The sequence below is a fragment of the Phaenicophaeus curvirostris genome, chromosome 5, assembly GCF_032191515.1.
Source record: "Phaenicophaeus curvirostris isolate KB17595 chromosome 5, BPBGC_Pcur_1.0, whole genome shotgun sequence".
NCBI lineage: Eukaryota > Metazoa > Chordata > Aves > Cuculiformes > Cuculidae > Phaenicophaeus > Phaenicophaeus curvirostris.
The window spans coordinates 18,786,958-18,807,242 of NC_091396.1; the positions used below are offsets into that span (position 1 = coordinate 18,786,958).

Sequence of the window (20,285 nt, forward strand, 5' to 3'; positions counted from 1 at the left end):
GGGAAAATTCTCACCTAAAACACAGTCCCTGAACATAAGTCAGATGGTACAAATCTGATGACCCGGGAGAAGTTTAGATTCTCATATATTATAAAACAGTCTGCTATGAACAGGGGTACCCAAAGATTCCAGAACAGCAATGTATCAGTTTAAAACTGGTATTTAAATACTTTTTTGCATGTGAACTGGCCCACATTATACTACTTCCAAAGTGTGGTGAAATAGCACATCTATGTAACTTTACAGCAGCCCAAACATTAGGATTGCAAAAATTGCAAAGGTCACGTTAACAAATGCATCCAGAAAAATAACAGAGCCTGTAAGAGGGTAAATGAATTTTAAAACGATTTCCTTTCCGAGCTCAGTACTCTGCAGGTTAGCAGATATCAGGAAACCAAAGAAAATGTGCATTTGAGGCAGGCTACTGACGCTATAATCATGGCTGCTTCTCTGTCAAGGCTAGGGAACAAAGTCTTGGAGATCTAATTCTTCCTAGTATACATGTACAGCCACACTGGGATTAACCCAAAATCTTATCAAGTTCAACACCCTACCTCCAGAAGTCACTGTAAACCACCAGAATTCGTTTTTAGGCTGGAAATAAACACTACTTGAGATTTTCACTAGAAGTATTTATAATAATCAAGATGGGGAGGGGGGGTGCGCGGATGGACACATCGCTTTTCCAGCTGCAGTATAACTTACTTTCACCTCATGCCCAGTCTAGTAACTCAAGTTTTAAAAAAATATTTAAAGCTTCGAACTGCCATAGCCTTGTGACAAAACTTTGTTCTGAAATGCATGGAGCTGAAATTGGCCTAGCATTGGCCTTCCAAATCAGATGTGTTTTGCCCATGGTTTACTACATTAGCATAAAAGACTACAGAAAAAAAAACAACCTGAAAACTCTCATTTATAACCGCTCTTATCTCACTGGAAGACAGCAGTAAGCTCCACAAAACTGTATGACATTTGGTTCACGCAGCAGTAATTACATTTCTGTGTGCAGAAAGGGCAAATTCAGTTTTTTAAAAAGTGAATTCCCTTATCCTGTTTTTTGCATTGCTTTCACTTTTGGGGATTTACTTCAAAAGTTTGTAACCCTCTCCACAGAACGGTTTCGCTTAGGCCTCTCAACACCCATTTGACAAGGATGTTTAGGAAAAAGGATACAATGGGCCTGAGCTCCTTCCTTTTTTAATTTTTCTTTTCTTTTTTTATTAAGCCATGCTTGAGTAGGCAACAATCCATTTCTATTCAGCCTCCAAAAACCGACCAGCAAACTACTGCAGCATGTGTTACAATGTTGTGTGTTTTAAATCACAAAGGAGAATATGAATAAGCAAAATCATGTTTTAAAGACTGTGCGTTATTCGAGAACTAGTGATGGCTTGACCTCTGCTACAATTCTCCATTTATTTTAAAAAAACAACTCTAAGGCAAGAAAAGCTTTGAATCTTAAACATTTAAAGATGCTAAATCCTCTATTTGTTCATCTTATTTTTACACCAACATATCTCCGCTCCATTCATTGGATTTACTCCCAAACTTATTTCTTTAGAATTAAGAGCAGGAAAACCTCAGGTAAGCTTTCACTTTCAAGATCAGTGACAGAGCCACTGGGAGGGGAATTTTCTTCTTTCTAGGTTTCCCCTTTTATTTCACTCCCTATGTTAACCATATGAATTAGAAGTCACAACTTGACAACCCAAAAGTATCAGGGCTGAAAGAACACCTTTATATCATATGTCTAAGTTGGTACAAATGTCTTTTGATAATTTTTAGTAATTATATCACAGGTGACATAGCACATTACACAGTAAGGCCACAAATTTGCATTATCTGCTGTCTACAGCGTGAAGTTCAACTGAGTACACAGAAGTGCTTGTAAGCTACAACCACTATCTATCGTTTACAGTAATAGAATTTATTCCTTATTTTAATGCTTTCTATTTCCCAATCCCATTAGCCTTCTTTAAAACAAACAAATAAAAAACAAAGCAAACAAACCTAGTAACTTTGTTTCACTTTACAGACACGCAATAGGTTTCAAACATCACAGTCAAAAACCAGTGCATTTTAAAAAAACTAATTTTAAGTAGAATTATTTGCCCCAAAACTTGAAATTGCAGAAATTACTACTTCTGTGCAGCTTTGGTTATATAAAAGGTTACCTTTTTTTTTTTTTTTTTTAATTTCTTCCTTCCTCCTTTTTTTTAAATACAACTTCAGGCTTCAATCATAATAAAATTGGGTGTCTTCCTACAGAGCATTTATGCAGTAACATAGTTGCAGATACAGCATGATTTTGACATTTACTGTGGTCTCACAAAGGGAACAAGCCAAATGCATCCCTGGCACAGCTTCAATAATTTTAAAAAACATTTGCAAGTAACTCTGGCTTACCATCTCAAAAATTCTAAGGAGTAATATTTTATCTACCTTCTGAACTCCACTTTTTATCTCCTGGCACATAACCTAATAGTTCAAAATAGGTCTTAAGTGGGACTGAAATGATAAAATTTCATACTAGAAATCTCATACTAAATTTCATACTAGAAATCTCATACTAAATCTCATACTAGAAAAAAGGTAAATTTCATTCCTAGGGCACTGATGAGAAGATTCCCCTCCTCTGTTAGCTGAAAAACTTTTTCCCAGGCAGTAATTTGCAGTATAACTATCATTAACACTCATATAACAGACTACTAAGGTCAACCCTTTAAAAATTCTTTGATATTTGAATTTTCAAGTTTAACAGCAGCCTCCTCAGAAATGCCTGGATTCCTAACAATTCAGCCAGTCTTTAGAATAACCCATTAGCCTCACCACCCACTTCACACTGACCTATACCCTTTCCAGGCAATAGTTCTGGAAGCTGAAAACTACTGAAATAGCATTTGGAAAATACCATTTTGCCAAATAAGACTGTTGGTATTATCAGCCGGGTTCATTTATTAAACTTGCTTCGCCTTTTACATTCCACTTCCATTTAGGTGGGGGTGGTGATGCAGTGAGGGTTGTAAAAAAAAAAATAGAGGAGATATGGGACTGCGTGGCAGCTGAATTAGAGGCATTTTTAAAGGCTTCTCTATCAGTCTGTCAGAATTTCCAAAGATGACTTACAAAAAAAAAAAAAAAAAGAGAGAGAAAAGAAAAACCACACACCACCAGAGGGCTGCTGCCTGCAGGAAAATGAAACTGCTGCATTTTAACACTGCAGTATAATTCTACCAGCTCCACAGGAGCATAAATAAAAGTGACCAAGTTATAAATTTTCTGTAAGTAGAAGACACAGCATCATACAAACATAGCTTCATTCAGTGACATTTCGTTTGAGATATCAGGGACAGATGTCCCTAAGGAAAGAAACAACAAAAGTCTGCATAGACACAATTGTCAAAAGGGAAATATCAAAGCAATTTTTCTATTTTATTAGATAATTAAAACAACTTCAGTTTTAAATTGCAGCCACAGAGATTTCAGCATAAATTTATCAATATTACAATAATCAAAAGAAGAAGTCATAGAAGACAAATACAACATGAAAAGGTATCAACACTTGGGCAGACCAGGCTGTATGGTCCGGTCTGTTGTCAAGATGAAAATCCCCAGTTACTTTAAATAAAATGAACTTAGCAAAAAAACACTAGTAAAAAAACCTAAAAGACCCCACAACCATCAGTAGGCCTAAACAGTAGGGTTATTCCATGCTGCTTTTAATTTCTGAAAAAAGTTAACAATACTAGCTGGCTAATCCTATCAGTCCCAAAACAAAAGTCAAGCACTATCTTAGTTTTACAGCAGGGTACCACAAAAAAAAGAAAAGATAAATTAACTTGCCAAAGGCTCCACTCCAAGTCAATGGCTGAGCCTGTCAGGGACACTGAAGACTACATAGTTATTGTTTGTTAACAACCTGCCTTATTACTGCACAACGACAATGAACACCTCTACTACTCTTCTGCCAAGAAATGACCTGGCTATGACTCTGTAGCGTTTTAGAGACCATAAGAACACAAACAGGGATCCAACTCTTTCAGAAGTTGGATCTAACAAAGATTATTCTGTATGCACAAGGTCTAACACCAGAATTAGAGCTCCACGGGATCAAGCACAAGATTGGTATTTTACATGGGCAAAAAAACCAAATCCTGAAATGAAGCATACTGAGTATTTGTATACATAATGCATTGCTTATCCACATCTGACATACCACATTGATTTGTAGCGTATGCATAAGGGTTGTGTAAAGAGAGAAAAACAAAGGTAAAACTGGTACAAGTAAGTAATAAGGTGAAGAACGGGAAGAGTAGACTTCTACACAGGGCAAGGTTCTTGGGTGGTCTGGTATACTTTTCTGAACCTCACATAGCCTGCACTGCTGTATTTTCACTGCTGTATTTTCACTAATGCTTGTGCCAGGAGATAATGGTGTTACCCACTAATGCTAGAGTTTCAACTCTGATTGCAAGGTAGACATACCCTTTAATCAAGATCCTTTGTCTTGCCACATTTTCAATTCCCACCATTTCCATGAGGAGAAAAAGGCCTACAACACGCATTTCTCCCCTCTGGTGGGCTCTTCAGAAATGTGTAGTAGAGAAGTAGACACTTCAACAGTAAATATGATGTTAAGTTTGCTATTCCAATCAATGTTTTTATGAATTCTTGATAAGCAGTCTACAGACCATTTGGCTCCGTAGAGCCACAGGCACCAAAACATTGAGCATAAATAAGTATTGGTGAGCTGGAGAGGCTCTCGGCTGTAACTCATCTGATTCAGTGGTGACAAGAGTAATGGCAATGACAAGCATTATGACACAGATCCAGAAACTATGCCTATTTTTGCAGCATTTTCGCTGAGCAGGAAGAATCACCTAGTAACAAGATGGCAACTATCACAACCATGCTAATAGTCTGGCTGTCACTTTCCCTTGCAAAAACACACTCCTCATAATGGTACAGTTATTTTCTACATCCTGAAATATAATGAAAACTGGACAGGTGATTTCAGTATACATGTATGTGTAGTACACTAAAGAGGAATTCCTACTAAAAGTATTAAAACGTTTGCTTGCCTTAATTTGTCTGTTAGCTGAGCAGACAGACTTCTGCTTTAAGGATGAAAGATAGTAATTCGTAAAACGCTGGGCCTGTATTTTCAGATTGAATTGAATTTGCTTGCACTATCATTCCACTTTGTGCTCTAATTTGCTTGAATATTCACTGCAGAGGAGATGTACATATAGGATGCCCTTAACTAGAACGCTGCCAGAGTTCTGCCTCTGTTGTCCTCAGTGAGAAGCTTGTTCATGGGCCAAACTTCCCTCTCAGATAAAATTAAGCAAGGCGTTGAAGTCACTGGGTCTATATAGATGTAACTGAGCGGGGAATTTGACTAAGTAATGTCTTCAGGGAGCAACCAGAAGCAAAAGAGATGAGATTTCACAAATGCAAGCAAAGAAATAAACCACAGGCCTAGAACAAAAGCAGCACAGGACAAAACCCAGAAACACCAGGACAGATCTTTCTTTGTTGTCAATGATTCCTGATTTTAATCAAGCTTTACTGATTTATAGGACTGGGAAGTTTGGAAATAAAGTCTTAGATTTAACTAGTTTCAAAAGCTAATGAAAAACTGCTGAAGTCTGGTGCTCGTGAAGTATAAGGAATCTCAAAAGCTGTGCCACTCATAGCCACGTCTTTTCAACAAAACAAATGCCCGTGCTTAATAGGACTATAGAGCTTGTGTCATTGCCAAGTTCTAATATAATACTTGGCTTTGTGGTTGGCGACAATTTTTGTACAGACAGGCATTGCAAACACACAAGCAGCTCTCAGTCTTCCTCTCAGCTTTCTGTAGGAAAGGACTACTTCAAATACTGCCACTGCACCAAAATGGATACATGTAGGAAATAGAGAGAGGCCTCCTTTCTTCCCACATTCCCTAATCACTGAGCTCAGCTTGCAAACAGAAAGGACCAAGGTCTAGCCTCCATCCTCCCTGCTTTGCACTGCTCCAGCAGCAGAAAGTAGGCAGGAATCCAGCTTATCAAGCTGGCTGGGGATTCCTCCTGCATTAAGGAATTACAATGTGGTTTAGCACCACTTTTTCCTCCTACGTTTGGTGTAAGGATCTTAAACTAAGGTGAGGACAGTATCCAAAGAGTGGCTGTATTCTAGCAATCCAAATTTACCATAGCAGTACCTCATGGCCTTCAAAACCAAGTGCAGATTAGAAAAGCTGTGCTGTTTAGGACAGCTTTGCTTTAGCCTAATTTCTTAAGGAAACAAAATTTAAATGTTCGGGCTGTCTGTCTGTAATTCCCTGCTAACACCAGAATAGATTTGCAAGTTTCAACTAAGTTTGAAAGAGCAAGGGAAGTCTCTACGATTCCATGAATTTCATGGAAATTGCTCAATATCTGGAGAAAAAAAAAGATATTCAAACTATTGCTCCCACAATGGGGACTTTGTGGTAATTGTGATTTAACCCTTAATATATTCCAAAAGAAGGATAGGGAGCAAAGAAAGCTCCCAATGAACCACAACTACTGTCTTTGCCTAACCCAAGAGAAAAGAGACATATAGAGAGAGCAGGAAGAGAAGGATAATATAAAGTACAAAACTGGAGGAAACAGTTCCCTAGCTTCACAGCTCACTGAACAAGTTATAGTTCAGTTGCACAGGATCACACAGAATAGTTGAGGTTAGAAGTGATCTCTAGAGATCATCTAGTGCAGCACCTTTGGTCAAAGTAGAATCAATTAGAACAGGCTGCTCAAGGCTACATCTAGTCTGTTTTTGAATATATACAAGGATAGAGACTTCGCAACATCTCTAGGCAACCTGTGCCAGGTTCAACCCACACTCAAAGTGGAGAATCTTCTTTCTATATTTAAATGGAACTTCCTATACATACACAGAGGCCCAAAGATTAGTACCTTAGCATAAAAGGGATTATATGCAGATATAAAACACAAACTGTCTTTCCTCTCAGCTCACAATGTAGGCAAGACACATGAAATGTGGAAGACAAAAAATGCATAAGTGAAAATAATTCTCCAAGGACACACAGTGTATCAGCATTAAATTTCCCAAAGATAATGCATCTGTATAGAAAGTGGGAGAAAACCCTAGGTGTACCTTATTTTTCAGTCTACCATGACCACATAGTTTAAAAATGTGAACGCATCAAAACACAGATGACCAGAACTTCAGAAGAAAATCTGTAGACTAATCTTGTGCTGACAGCAGGTCATCTCAACATGACAGCCAAGCTACCCATCATTTATAACCTGAAAAAAAAATGTTGAGAGCTTCAGAATAAAATACTGGGAGAGATATAGAGATTCCAGTAAGGTAAAAAATTTAAGAATTAAATCCATTCCTTAATCTTAGAGACAGGTCACAGTTTTTCAAAGGAATTCACACAGTCACTGAATGAAACTTACCCACGGCAAATGGCTGGCACGATGAGTAACCCAACCCTCAGTTCGCTGTCAGCCAAAGACATAAGAAATTTGTAATCATCCCACACAGTGCATTTCATACCACAAGGATTTGCAATGTAAAGTCTTCTTTTCCTAACTTAAGCTTGTGTTTTAATTCAAATGCAATAAAACTTAGGAAAGTCTTGTGGTAGCTCAGCTCAAACTTTATTGGAGCACGACAGTTTTTTTAAAGAATAAAATTTAAGAAAAGGAAATCATACAACACCAGTTCATGTTTAGGTGCAAATATGTCATTGCTTGTCCCACTTCCTCATAAATTAATATTACTATAGGGTACACAAGCCAAGATTATGAACCTGAGCTACGGCGTACCTCATCCTGGACCAAAGTAAAAAAATAATCACTTTTCCAAGAAGAGCATCTGTGCAGAAATCTAGTGTCTACACTGCTAGCCATGCATGAAATAATTAAGAGAGTGAAAGAAGACAAAGAGCCATCAGCATTCCCTGCTGGGTCAGTATGAAGAACTGGTGCGTTCTCATCTGCAGCTGGAGGACTGCTGCTCAACCTTTGGAAGACTGAAACTTCTAGTTCTAAGAGCAGGTTTTAGAAAGAGAGTATAAAATTAACACGGTTTTGGTCCAGACCAGTTTGCTTCTAAAAACCAGATCTTCCGTTATTTTTCTTCTAGTCAATAGTGCTTTTAATAACTAAATGACAAGGGTAGTCAGTTTATGGAACATAGGGCTGAACACATTGCAAAAGCTTGTAATATAGTAATATATATGTAATATATAATATATAGTATATTATGTATAATATATTATATATAGAATAGTATATTATCTATACTATATATTATATATAGTAATACATATGTAATATAGACATTATTACAAACATATACATTATCACACTGATTTTTTTAATCCCACACTAAACACATACTGCAAAAGATAGCAAATCAAAATTGTAAGAGCCTGAGGATATAAAGAGAGCACATTGTTTTATATGTAGAAGCAGACAGCCAGAAGAGCACTTACTAAATGGATGCTTGAAAACAGTTTTTCATCTATTTTTTAATTTTTCAAAGTTAAGCACTTCACTGGAAAAATTATCATGCCTATAGTTCCCTACATAGAGTTAGAACACTAAAACAAAGAAGAAAGACATAGTACTTGTACACCCTAAGCCACTTTATGCTGGTTTCTCACCCTAGTTCCTCCCTGCAACCTGCATTAACCCATTTACTGTGAGTTGATGTCGTAAATCTTGGCACAAAGCTTTTACCAGCAATAATCTCCTTTTGTTAGTAGCTGGCAAGGCATCTACTTTCCACAAACTCCTTAATTATCATATCACTGATTATCACTGGGTGGGTGTTAGATAAGAAACTGAAGAGCAGTCTGTTATCAGTCGTAAGCCACACAAGGAATGGTTCCTTCCAGTCTAACCTCACTCCTTCCACCCTCCCAAATTGAAAATGTTTATTTGCAAGGAATTTTAGAAAACAATGATTTTCCTTTTAGGCATGCAATAATCTTTATGCAAGGATGCCAGAGTAGGAACAGCAGGCATCTAAAAGGAAGAAACTGTCTGGCACAGCCATGGCGTGCAAAATAGTAAGTTCAGCCATTAGAACTTTGTGAGAGAGTCATATAGGACAGCTTTAGGTCTTGTTTAATTTATGTCAGTTGACAATGATCTCTTTGGCCTTCAGGAAATAATAAAATAATTTTCTAAAAATAAAAAGAGAGCTGACAACTCAAGATAAGTTGTTCTGTCCTACCCAATTCAGCACTGAGTGACTATCCATCAGCTACCTGCACTAGAAACTCTGCACTACTGTGAAGGCATGAAAGCAGCAGCACCATTTGCAAAAGAATGTTTCTAGATTTTGCTTAAACACCATGATTTACCTTCTTTATCCATACTGCTTGTTATCCTCAGTCTCATGACACACTTCCATATATTATTCTTTAAAAACTGTGTCCCAAGGTCATTGCAAAAAAACCCCAGTATATTCCTATTTATACAGGACAATGGCAATCTCATAGGCATCTCTGCCACAAATGATGCATTCAAGAAAAAAATGCTTGCAGCTACACCAATAACTAGTAATACACTTTTATGAAAGGAACCAATACAATTTCCTCTATTCCACCTAAATTCCATTTAAACCCAATTTTCAAAAGCTATGAAGTAATGAAAAAAAATCTTCTAGGTGGATTTTTTTAATGTTTTTTTTGCCAGAATTTTATCAGTAATGTTTCTAGTCTGTAAACAGAATTAAAGGAATTAATAATAATGTTATATCCCTATTCAAAATTAAATGTAGAGTAAGTCAAATGGAACCAGAGGAATACTATTAGTATGTTCTAAAAGCAGGTATTTGAAATAAAATAAGGTTGATTTGGCCATATTTGTGCACCTTTTAAAAAAACCTTTCTGGAAAACTTTACATCTTCCACCAACAGCGCTAACAGGAATCACATCCAAACTGTCCAGTAAAACTAAATTTTCAATCTGCAATTGCTAACATTTACATTGGAAATGCTTGTGTAACTATCCAAGTAGAATGTAATACTCTTACACAACATATCCAACAGGCTGCATCCAAGAGTACAATTCAAACCTTGGAATATTGATTAAGTGCAACCAGTCCATAAGTGAGGTAAAGAGTTGGGGAAAGGAGACAAAAATAGTTGTTTGCCAGAAAATCTGAAACAAACAAGGACTTAAAGGAAATCACTCTGCACTTACAGACACTGCAGAAGAAGATGGTTCAAGTTCATTAAGAACATTATTTACAACAAATTACTCGTGTTACTCTTCAGATCAGTTTGGATGTTTTGTAGCAAAACAGTACTGTTTATGGATAAACTGAAAATGGAACAATCTTCTCATTTTCCGTAAGGTGAACTAACAGCACTATTGACTAGGATTGTTAAACATCTTGGGCTTGTTTAAAACAAAACCAGAAAATTTCTTTGGGATATTTCTTAACAAAACAGTCCATGGACAAACAAAAACATTCTGTCCTTATCTATTTACCATTGGCTTGACGATCATCCTACTGTTGTCAGGTCAGTTTAAAACACTGACTGACTTCACGAGCAATTTACAGTATCTCAGCATTTGAAGAGGAGCGCTCCTTGAGTTCTTTAGGTCCCTGCCTTTACTCTATCTTCATGGAAATCTACATCCAAACTTTCGCCTCTTCTGATTTTGACTGTTCTCCTATGTGCGTAACACATTCCTCATACAACATCTCTTACTTCAGAGGGCAGACTTCCCCATTTTCTCAGATTCTTTCAAATTTTTTTCTGGAAGTTGGACTCTTTCAGCACTACGTTTGTTCTATATTACCTATCTACTAATTCTGAGGTCGATATCAGCATTTATTATTATCATTGTAATTACTGCTCTAAAGCATACAGTATCAAAGACTGCCCAAAATATAATGTACGGAGTAAATTCATGGTATACTGAAAAATATTGCAACACTGGAGAATCCAAAACATACACTGTCTGCCCTGTTTAATTTACAAAAGGAATTGCAAGAACCCACTTAAAATGCTGCATCTGCTCTTCTCATGGAGTCACAAATTTTCTAGACATCAGGAAGAATTCCTCTCAAGAAGTAAATTCTATCGAGAACCTTTTTAAATTCTCCAACACCCCTCATCATTCTAAATGCAGTCCTTCCCACAGCATAGGCACAAAATGACATTAGAGCAGTGACAGAAAGTAGAAAAGTGCTTGAGCAGTACAAGAACTCTATTTGTGAAATCACTGCTTCCATAGTTCCTGCTGATGTCTGAAATGTAGGTATATAAATAGATATACAGTCCTACTCATTTGAAAGTATCTGAATTTCAACAACTCTTGGGTGAGAAAGCTTACTGTGCCTTACAAAGAAGAACAATCATTCAGAACCTCCTCCTGTTTCAACAAGTTCATAATAATTCTGCTACTGATACTAGGGTAAAAAACTAATGGTGTGCCTCAACTAAGCTTGCAAAAGGATAGACGATAAAAAAAAAATACTGTAGTTAGTAAACAGGAATTTGCTCTAAGAAAAAAAAGAGTGAGAGTCAAACTGATATCTGAACTTTGCAGTTCAGACATGCAACATGTCATACTAGTTTTACTTCAGTCAATAATGCAGGCAAACAGTACTTTTGAACCATCAGATCAAAGGAATATAAAGTTAAGAAAGACCAAATCATTACTTGAAAATCCATTAAGTCTCTATGACATAACCTTTCTTGGCAAAATTCCATTCTTAAGACCTCTACTGCCCACAGTATTGCTTCCAATATTTTATTTCTATGATTACTAAACTACTGTTGAATCTTCACAGATTATCATGTCAAAGGGTGTAGATTCACTGTTTTAAAACAAGCTTTTTTAAGGAAATTAAAATATGCATATGAAAACATTAATAGAATATATACTGGTTTGCCATTTGTTTGTTTGTTTAAAAAGGTCATGGGGGAACTACAATGATTTACACCTCTCATAACAACATATTAATCTAAACATTGAAATGAATAAATCCGCACTCTCTAGATTCTCTCTAGATCCGACTCACTGGGATAGAAAAAAAAAATTATAGCAGTAGTATGAATCATGGAATCATAGAATGGTTTGGGTTAGAAGGGACCTTAAAGATACAACCTCCCTGCATGGGCAAGGACACCTTTCACTAGACCAGGTTGCTCCAAGTCCCATCCAATCCGGCCTTGAACAATCCTCAGATGGGGCATCCACAACTTCTCTGGACAACCCTGTTCCAGTGCCTCTTATTCTTTGTTTAGCCTACTTACCTAAGAAAACCAGGCTTCTGAGATCATGGCTACCATGGGTCTGGAGATTTCAATTTGACAAAAACCAAAAAAAACCCCAACAAATTTCACTTACTGCTAGTGTCACAGAAAGAAGTGGTTAAGGCCGTAAAGAAACATCCTGTGTACGTCCTCACTGAGTAAAAGGCTATTAACTTTGCTAAGACCCAAATGTGATGATTTCTGTTCTTATATAACCCAATAGCATACTGCTGAACACTTCCCTGATGGCTCATATATTATTAACATGTTATACACTGAAATAACTGTAAGTTACATGGCATACAATGCAGGAAAGGGACCCACTAGACTTTTTCCAAAGGTCAAAGTGCCATGAGTTTCAATTGGTATTCTTTGTATTGGATAGCTGCAGAATGATGCTTAAAACAGATGAAAGGAACACACAAAATGGATCAGCAACATTACATTTTTGGTCAAGTTTATCTCAAAAAGAATAGGGTAAGTCTTACTTAGAGTCAATGTTTTATTGTCTGTAGACAAAGCATCAGCATTTTGTAAACTTCAACTGTATGTTGAACTGGTGCCACAGCAAGCAATGATGCTGTAGCCTATACAATGACTGTCAAATGAACACACAAGAAAATCCTCCAAAACACTGAAGCCCTTCACAAGAAGTACTTCAGTTCCTCATCTGCATTGATTAACAAATATTCACTACAGTCAACTTGAATTACCTGAAGACTTTCAAGGGTGAAATGGGGGCTAATGAGGCCAAAAGAAACTTACGAACAAACAAATTTGTGTAATTAAAAAAAGAAAAAAAAGAGGAATACGCAAGAAGCTGGTTTCACACAGAATTAGTGGCAAATGGAGAAATGCCCCTGCCTGATCTAAAACTAAAATAGTGCTTCATGATCCGGTATGACTGGGATTTCTCAAGGCACACTGTTTCCATGTGTGTTATTGTAACACGACACACATCCTTTGCTCATTACTGTTAATTACAATGAAAACCTTCTATAATTAAGTGTGGAAGAATGTATCAATGAAACTTATATAAACCAGCCTTTCCCCATACACTCACATCCATCGTAATGAACCCTTGCACTGACAGTTCTGTAGAATATTATTTTCAGTACAATAATTAAGATTATGCTGCTTCTTGCAAAACCATTTGAATACAGATTCTATGAGCTATTCCTCCAGCTGCAATAAAAAAGATGCTCTGAATTCAACCTATTACAAAAGAAAACCATCTTACTACAGTACTCAAATTATACATTTGTATGCTACATTATTAAAAATAACTTTCCTTAGCTCGTCTATCATTTCCAGTACCAGCAAAGAGCTAAGCACATTTTTCAGCACTGCCCCATGTAGCTCTTTTCCAACTTCTCTAAGAGGCCCTAATCCTCTCTTTGTGGCGTCAGTCACCCTCCACAAGCCTGATGCACCAGCACAGAAGGCCGCTCAGGACAAATTTTGCATACCTTATTCTGAATTCTAACCAACACTTCCAACAACGGTTGTTACCCAGCAATTTGAACCGAAAACATTTCCCTGTTAGTTTTGCCCACCCACAGCCAGAAGTCATCAGGTCCCACTAATGTCACAGACAAGCAACGGGACATCTTTGCCAGGACCAGTAGGCAGGCAGCTGTTGATACGCATTTTTTTTCAGGTACTAAGGTGGCAATCAGTGAGAACTTCATAGAGAACCAGCAAGAGTTCTACTTATCATTACGTTCTTCCTCCTTGGCATTTTTTCTAAGCCTGCCCTGAACTATGAACCTACGGTCCTTCCCAAAATCAACTTCTTTTTATCTCAGTAAAAGCAGGTGAGAGTGATTAATACATGTGTATAACATTAATGTATCTGGCAGCAAAGCTAGGCCTACCTATCTGAAATAATATTATAAAGTAAAGAATTTTTTATTCAAAAAAAGGTTATGGATATGAAGATCACTGCAAAATGAACAGGACTTCGCAACAAAACTTACACTTTCTTTCCATTCATATTACATTTTGCCAGATTTTTTCTCAGCCTCCCTCATCCCCTTCAAAAAAAACCAGAAAAAATATTTCAAGCCATTACCTCCTGATCTTCCAAGCTTTAAAGTCAAGTGCTAAAGGAATGATTACAACTATTGTTTTCTTCAGCTGTATGCTACTGCAACCCAAATTAAAAGTTACACACCATGACAGCATAGTATGGTGAATCAGGCCCTCATACTGCACTTGTTGACCTCTCCCTTAAATGCTGCAGGTTGTCTGCTTACCCTCCAAAACAAGCAGGATGAGGACTAGCTACATACCACACAGCATTCATTCCATTCTGCATGCTCCCAAATGTGATTAGCACAGAAAATGCGAGAAGACTAGAAGGCATCTTTCCATATTTAGCCATGTATGTTTAATATCGAGTTAGATTTCACCTCAGTTCATTATTCTGTTAATCAAGGGTGGGTATAGCAAGGAAGACACAGACTGACATCAGCTACTTTTAAGATTTCTCTTCCTCTTCCCCCCGCCTCCAGCTTCTATGACACCATGCATTGTGCATTGTATGTGCATTCATGTGTGCAAACAGCAGAGACCTATCTATAAAGATCAGTTATGTGGCAGAACTGCAAAAGGAAACTTTCACCCTTGTCCAGCTGGTTGAATAACTGCAGAGGCCAACAGCAGCAAGCCTCTAAATATCCTCCTCTTGTCCCTCCACCCCCACGTCTCTAATCACTTAGGAAGAAGATAGGAAGATTAGCAGAGGGGAAAAAAATAACCAAAGCTGCAGATAACCCTTTAGGACCAGAGCATCAAGCTATAGACATGGAGCAAAAGGTTAATGCAGCTGTATTTTCAGGAATCTCATACACAATTATATTTAAAGGAGAGGGAGGGGGGCTGAGTAGGTGAGATGGAGAAAAAAGGAAATGGTGATGAAGACAAAAATGAATGTCATCTACAGCCAGTTCTTTGATCACCTGGACTATCCAGGAAAGGATTACCAGCAGAAACAGGCCAGTTTTACTACGACTACAATGCAATTTTTTGGTATTTTCATTACCATTATCAGAAAATATTTTAATAAGAATACAGCAGCAGAAGTAATGGCTTATTGAGCTATGCAAAGAATAAAGGTGGTAACCAAAACAGAGAGAGAAAGCTACATTTAGCAGCTGATACACTGAAGAGATTTGGAAAAAAATTGAATATAAATAAAAGTCACTTTCAGTAGAAGACAATGTCATCTTCATCCATGCCTCTGAACGGTTGCTATGGGGTTGTGAGGAGAAGGGGGAAGGACGGGGGGAAGGACTGGGGGGGGCTAAAAATCAATCATTTCAGAAGAGCATTGCTTCTTTCAGAGAAAGATCTGGATTTTGACTGTGTCCCTAAGAAAATTGCGGACTGCAGAGCTGCTGCTACGCAGGGCAGTGAGGAAGCAGGCAGAGCAGAGGCAGCAGCTGGGGATGGAAACGCCTATTAAATCCTTTAGACAACAGATGGGCAAAGCTCGGCTGGGTTATAAAAAAAAAAACCAAAACCACCACCACAATGCATCATGTTTTATTGTCCTACCATAATGAACAACACTTAACACCCACATGCCCAAAGAATCCCCTCTATGGCTGATCTTCCCCTTTTGCTAGATTATAATCTTGAGTTTCAATACACATTTAGAGGGCTTCCCATACAATCAATTTGCCAGATCCCATTGCTTATTGCACCTGATACTAAAACAAACAAACAAACAAAAAGGTAAAAAATTAAACCGGGAAGATATTTGGGCTTCTTTTTAAGGGTTTTTCTTCCAATTAATGCTCCCCCTGCCCTTGAAGTGAATACACTATCCAAGCAAGCAACAGTAAGTCCAGATCTTGAATGCATTTAGGGGATCTAATTATGTCATGTAGGGCAGAAGCACCTGCTCTCTTCTAATTCCCTCCACTCGGTTTCCTCTTTTTAATATTTCTTACCATTGTTCCATACAAGAAAATCTGCTGGGGACGAGTTTCATAAACAAGCTTTAAGAAAAATAATTAAATAACCTCCCCTCCCCCCCAAATCCCTCCTACAAAAACACAGCATAATCAGAACGAATTCTGGTACCAATACTCTATTCTTCTTTTATTTCACACCCTACCCACAAAATCCACTAGCCCATCCATCCATATTTGCTAAATAACCATAGCAGTTAGTGTCAGGGACATACAGTACATATTTCCAACCCCCCAAACTGCACCTTAAGGACTACACCCTTTTCAATCATGATGTCATGAAATACTGCTGGTGACTCCCCCACTACCCCCACCACCACCTCCTTGGTATTACAGGCTGTGAACCTTTCATTTCAATATAATTTGATTAAAAAGAAAATGCTTCTAAGTAGGGCAGTGAAAAAATTGGCGTGAAAATTCAGCACCAGATGATCATCTATTTTTTTCCTCTGCATGCACTCTGGATGTCATCAGAACAACACCCATTAGCAGGAGTAATGAACAGAGAGCATCCTAGCTTTCTTTCAAAAAAAGAAAAGGAAGAAAAGAAAGAATTAAAACGAAAACTAAAAATAAATAAAGGTAAAAATCCCCTATGAATATTATCTCCACTAAAACACCAAATGAGAAAACCGGAACCCTCAAATACCCTATCCCCATCACCTCACTGGCTGCTACAGCACCTTCCCCCTAGCGCCGGTGCTGCTGCAAAAGAACCAACCTGTCTGTCCTTTTCCTAGGGTTTTTTCCAAACGATAGGGTCCAACATATTGTGCATGTTGAGCTCCGCTGCCTTCTTTCCCTGTTGATGACATCTCTACCTGGATCTGTAATTCTGCAATGTGTATGTGCTGATGAGACGGAATTTCTCTCTCTGCAGTTCTTTAAATTCCTACTTCGCAGCTGTGCAAGCAAAGCACTCTTTCTCTTTGCTTTAGTCCACTTGGTTGCTGATTTTTCTCTTCCTCCTCTTTCTTCCCTGTCTCTCTCACGTGTGTGTTTTCCCGCTAGGTCTGCCTGAGACGCCGATGGACGAAGGAGTTATTTTAATGTTCAAAGAGAGGGATCTACGATCCAAGCCCAAGGAGCATGATGCTGGTGATCTGAGCTCCGCACGCCTTCTTCTCTCCAGGAGCTGTTCAAGGGAGAGCCAGAGCTAGAGCAGCGGAAGAGCTGGGGGCCGCAGCTGTGATTGACATTCAAAACAGCCAATCGCCTCGTCTCACACCTCCTTCTCCCCCCCTCCTTCCACTACCTTTTCTTTTCCATCAGCAGCAGTTACTGCTTCTCTCTGCTACAGAGCATCATGATCAATGGCAACAGCAAACACCTAAGCTTATCAATCTATTGATAAGGCACGCTTAAATATAGTTTAATTTATATTTTATTTTAAGGCCCAAACATACACTGTTGTGGTTTTTTCCCCCCTCTAAATTATACTCCACTATGCAGCTGTACTTTAGAGTATTAAAGGCTGAAATTGTGGCAGGAAACAGGAAAAGAAGAAAAAAAACAAACAAACCCCACAACCCAACTTCTGCAAATGAGCTTGAAAAATTCATTGATTCTGTTTGATTCTGGAGGACCTACACCTTCTGTGAGTTTTACCCTTTAGAGAGCCTTGGTTGGGGCGGAGGGGAGTGAACAGAAAAAAAAGATACAACCAGCCAATCCTGTAACCTCTGAACTCGGTGACAGAGCTGCTTTTGAGTTTGATGGAAGCAAATAGACATCAGGTCCTTACATGAGCAGATCAAAAATGGCATGGCCACTATCTTAATTAGAAACACAGCAGAAAATCCAGGGATTAGAAGGCCACAGCAACTGACTCCCATATCCACAAGCTCCATACTAGCAGCGTAAGAAAACTTCCTTTGTTTTTGTCTAGAGTACTTATTTATGCCTGTGATTAACCTTCAGAGCTCAAGGAGTTGGATGAAATAGAAGATTCTGCAGATCTGCTTCAAGCTGGGCACAAGCCTATAAAATTTTTGCATTCAGGACCAAACAACAGTTTCAGCCAGACTCCAAGGCTTGCAAGCTGAAATCATTACTACGCAAGTGCAGTTTTCATATTATCATAGAATGGTTTAGGTTGGAAGGGACTTTAAAGATCATCTAGTTCTAACACCCCTGCCATGGGCAGGGACACCTCCCACCAGACCAGGCTGCTCAAGGCCCCATACAACCCAGCCATGAATGCCCCCAGGGATGGGGCATCCATGACTTTCCTGAGCAACCTGTTCCAGTGTCTCACCAACCTCATCATGAAGAATTTCCTCCTAATGTCTACTCTAAATCTTCTCCCTCCCAATTTAAATCCATGCCCCCTCATCCTGTTGCTAGATGCCCTTGTAAAAAGTTCCTCCCCAGCTTTCTTGTAGGCCCACTTATGGTACTGAAAGATTGTTGTAAGTTCTCCCTGAAGCCATCTGGCATGACAACTGCACCACTCAGCTTGGTGTCATCTGCAAACTTGCTGAGGGTGCACTCAATCTCGCTGTCTGTATCATCAATGAAAATATTAAACAGCACTCAGCCCAACACGGAACCATAAGGGACACCACTTGTCACGGATCTCCATCTGGACATCGAACCATTGACCACTACTCTCTGAATGCGACCATCCAACCAATTCCTTATCCACTGAACAGTCCACCCATCAAATCCATATCTCTCCAATTTAGAGGGAAGGATATTGTGAAGGGCTGTGTCAAAGGCTTTACAGAAATCCAGATGCATTGCATCCATTGCTTTTCCCACGTCCACTGATGTGGTCAACCCATCACAGAAAGCCATTAGGTTGGTCAGGCAGGACTTTGCCTTGGTGAATCCATGCTGGCTGACTCGAATCACCTCCCTGTCCTCTATGTGCTTCAGCATAGCATCTAGAAGGATTCTAGGAGAAATTTTTACCTTCTCTCCTCTGCTCCACTCCAGACAGAAAACTTACTAAGGAATTCTGGTCAAATTGCACTGAGACATAACACACAACAAGGATTCTTCAGCACAGGGGGAAGCCTTGAGAAGTCTGTAAAAGAAAGGGAGAGTAAGCAGAGGGAAAAACTTGAACAAGCCTTTTCATTATCTGTTGCTCTTTGAGAGAGGTTATTATTTCAGGTTTGTTGGGTTTGGACTTTTTTTTTTTTGAAGATGAAAGTTTACTTTTTTTAATACTTGTATCTACAGACAGCAAATGCTGATGCAAATGGGAATAAAACTAGAAATTAGCTCTTTACCTTTATCACAGACAACAGAACTCTACCCAACAGACTGCGGAGGAGCAACAAGATGACGAGGCAGGAGGAAACCAGGCCAGTGGACTGAAACCTTAAACCAGTTTGAAGGTATCCTCCTGTCTGCTCAGGAAACAAAACTCGAGACAGGCTTTCACATTCCCCTGCTTTGTTCTTTATGGTTCATCTTTACTCATATCTAGGCTGTGCTGCTGCAGCAACGTTACAGCAAACTCCACAACACCCTAAATTATCCCCATTCCTCTGCTTCCCCCTCCAGACTTCACCCCATATGACCACCAGGACTCCCTCCCTGCTGAGAGGACTGCTTCTACTTACGGCAAGCTCTGCCCCCTCCAGCCCCACATTTGTTTAATGTCTTCACCTACAAAACTCAACTCCAAATTGCCATTTCCCCCAGTTCCCTCCCCAGATCGTTCACTGAGCATTGTTCTTCCCCCACCTTACCGCAACCTCAACAGCTTCTCCTATTTAATCCTTGCTCCCCTTCACACTCCCAAACATCTCCTCTCTGAACCCGGATGCATCGCCTCACGCACCTAAGCCCACAGTCCCTCACCAAAAAGAGAGGAAAGGAAGTTGGGTAGAGCCATGCCAAGAAACGGGGCAGCCATTCCCCACACCGTGCTGCCATCCCCTCTTCCCTGCACCCTGTGGGACAGGAGCTGGGAGGAGAGAGGAGGCAGGACCGGGCACGTGGCGGTGGGCACTGCTCCTCCTGCCAAAACTGGGGCTGGGGGAGAAGGCTGCATGGAGTTC

At 39.0% G+C, this 20,285-nt stretch overlaps 1 protein-coding gene across 15 annotated transcripts in view; it reads right to left on the reverse strand.

Moving 5' to 3' along the window:
* Nucleotides 1-17,443, reverse strand: part of BRSK2 (BR serine/threonine kinase 2) — a 327,332-nt gene extending 309,889 nt beyond the window's left edge. For all 15 annotated transcript variants that reach the window (XM_069857785.1, XM_069857792.1, XM_069857790.1 and 12 more), the window contains exon 1: nucleotides 16,991-17,443. In XM_069857785.1, coding sequence (XP_069713886.1) covers nucleotides 16,991-17,084 — 94 coding nt within the window. In that variant the 5' untranslated portion in view covers nucleotides 17,085-17,443. The remainder of the gene's footprint in view (nucleotides 1-16,990) is intronic.
* Between the last annotated feature and the right edge of the window lie 2,842 nt (nucleotides 17,444-20,285).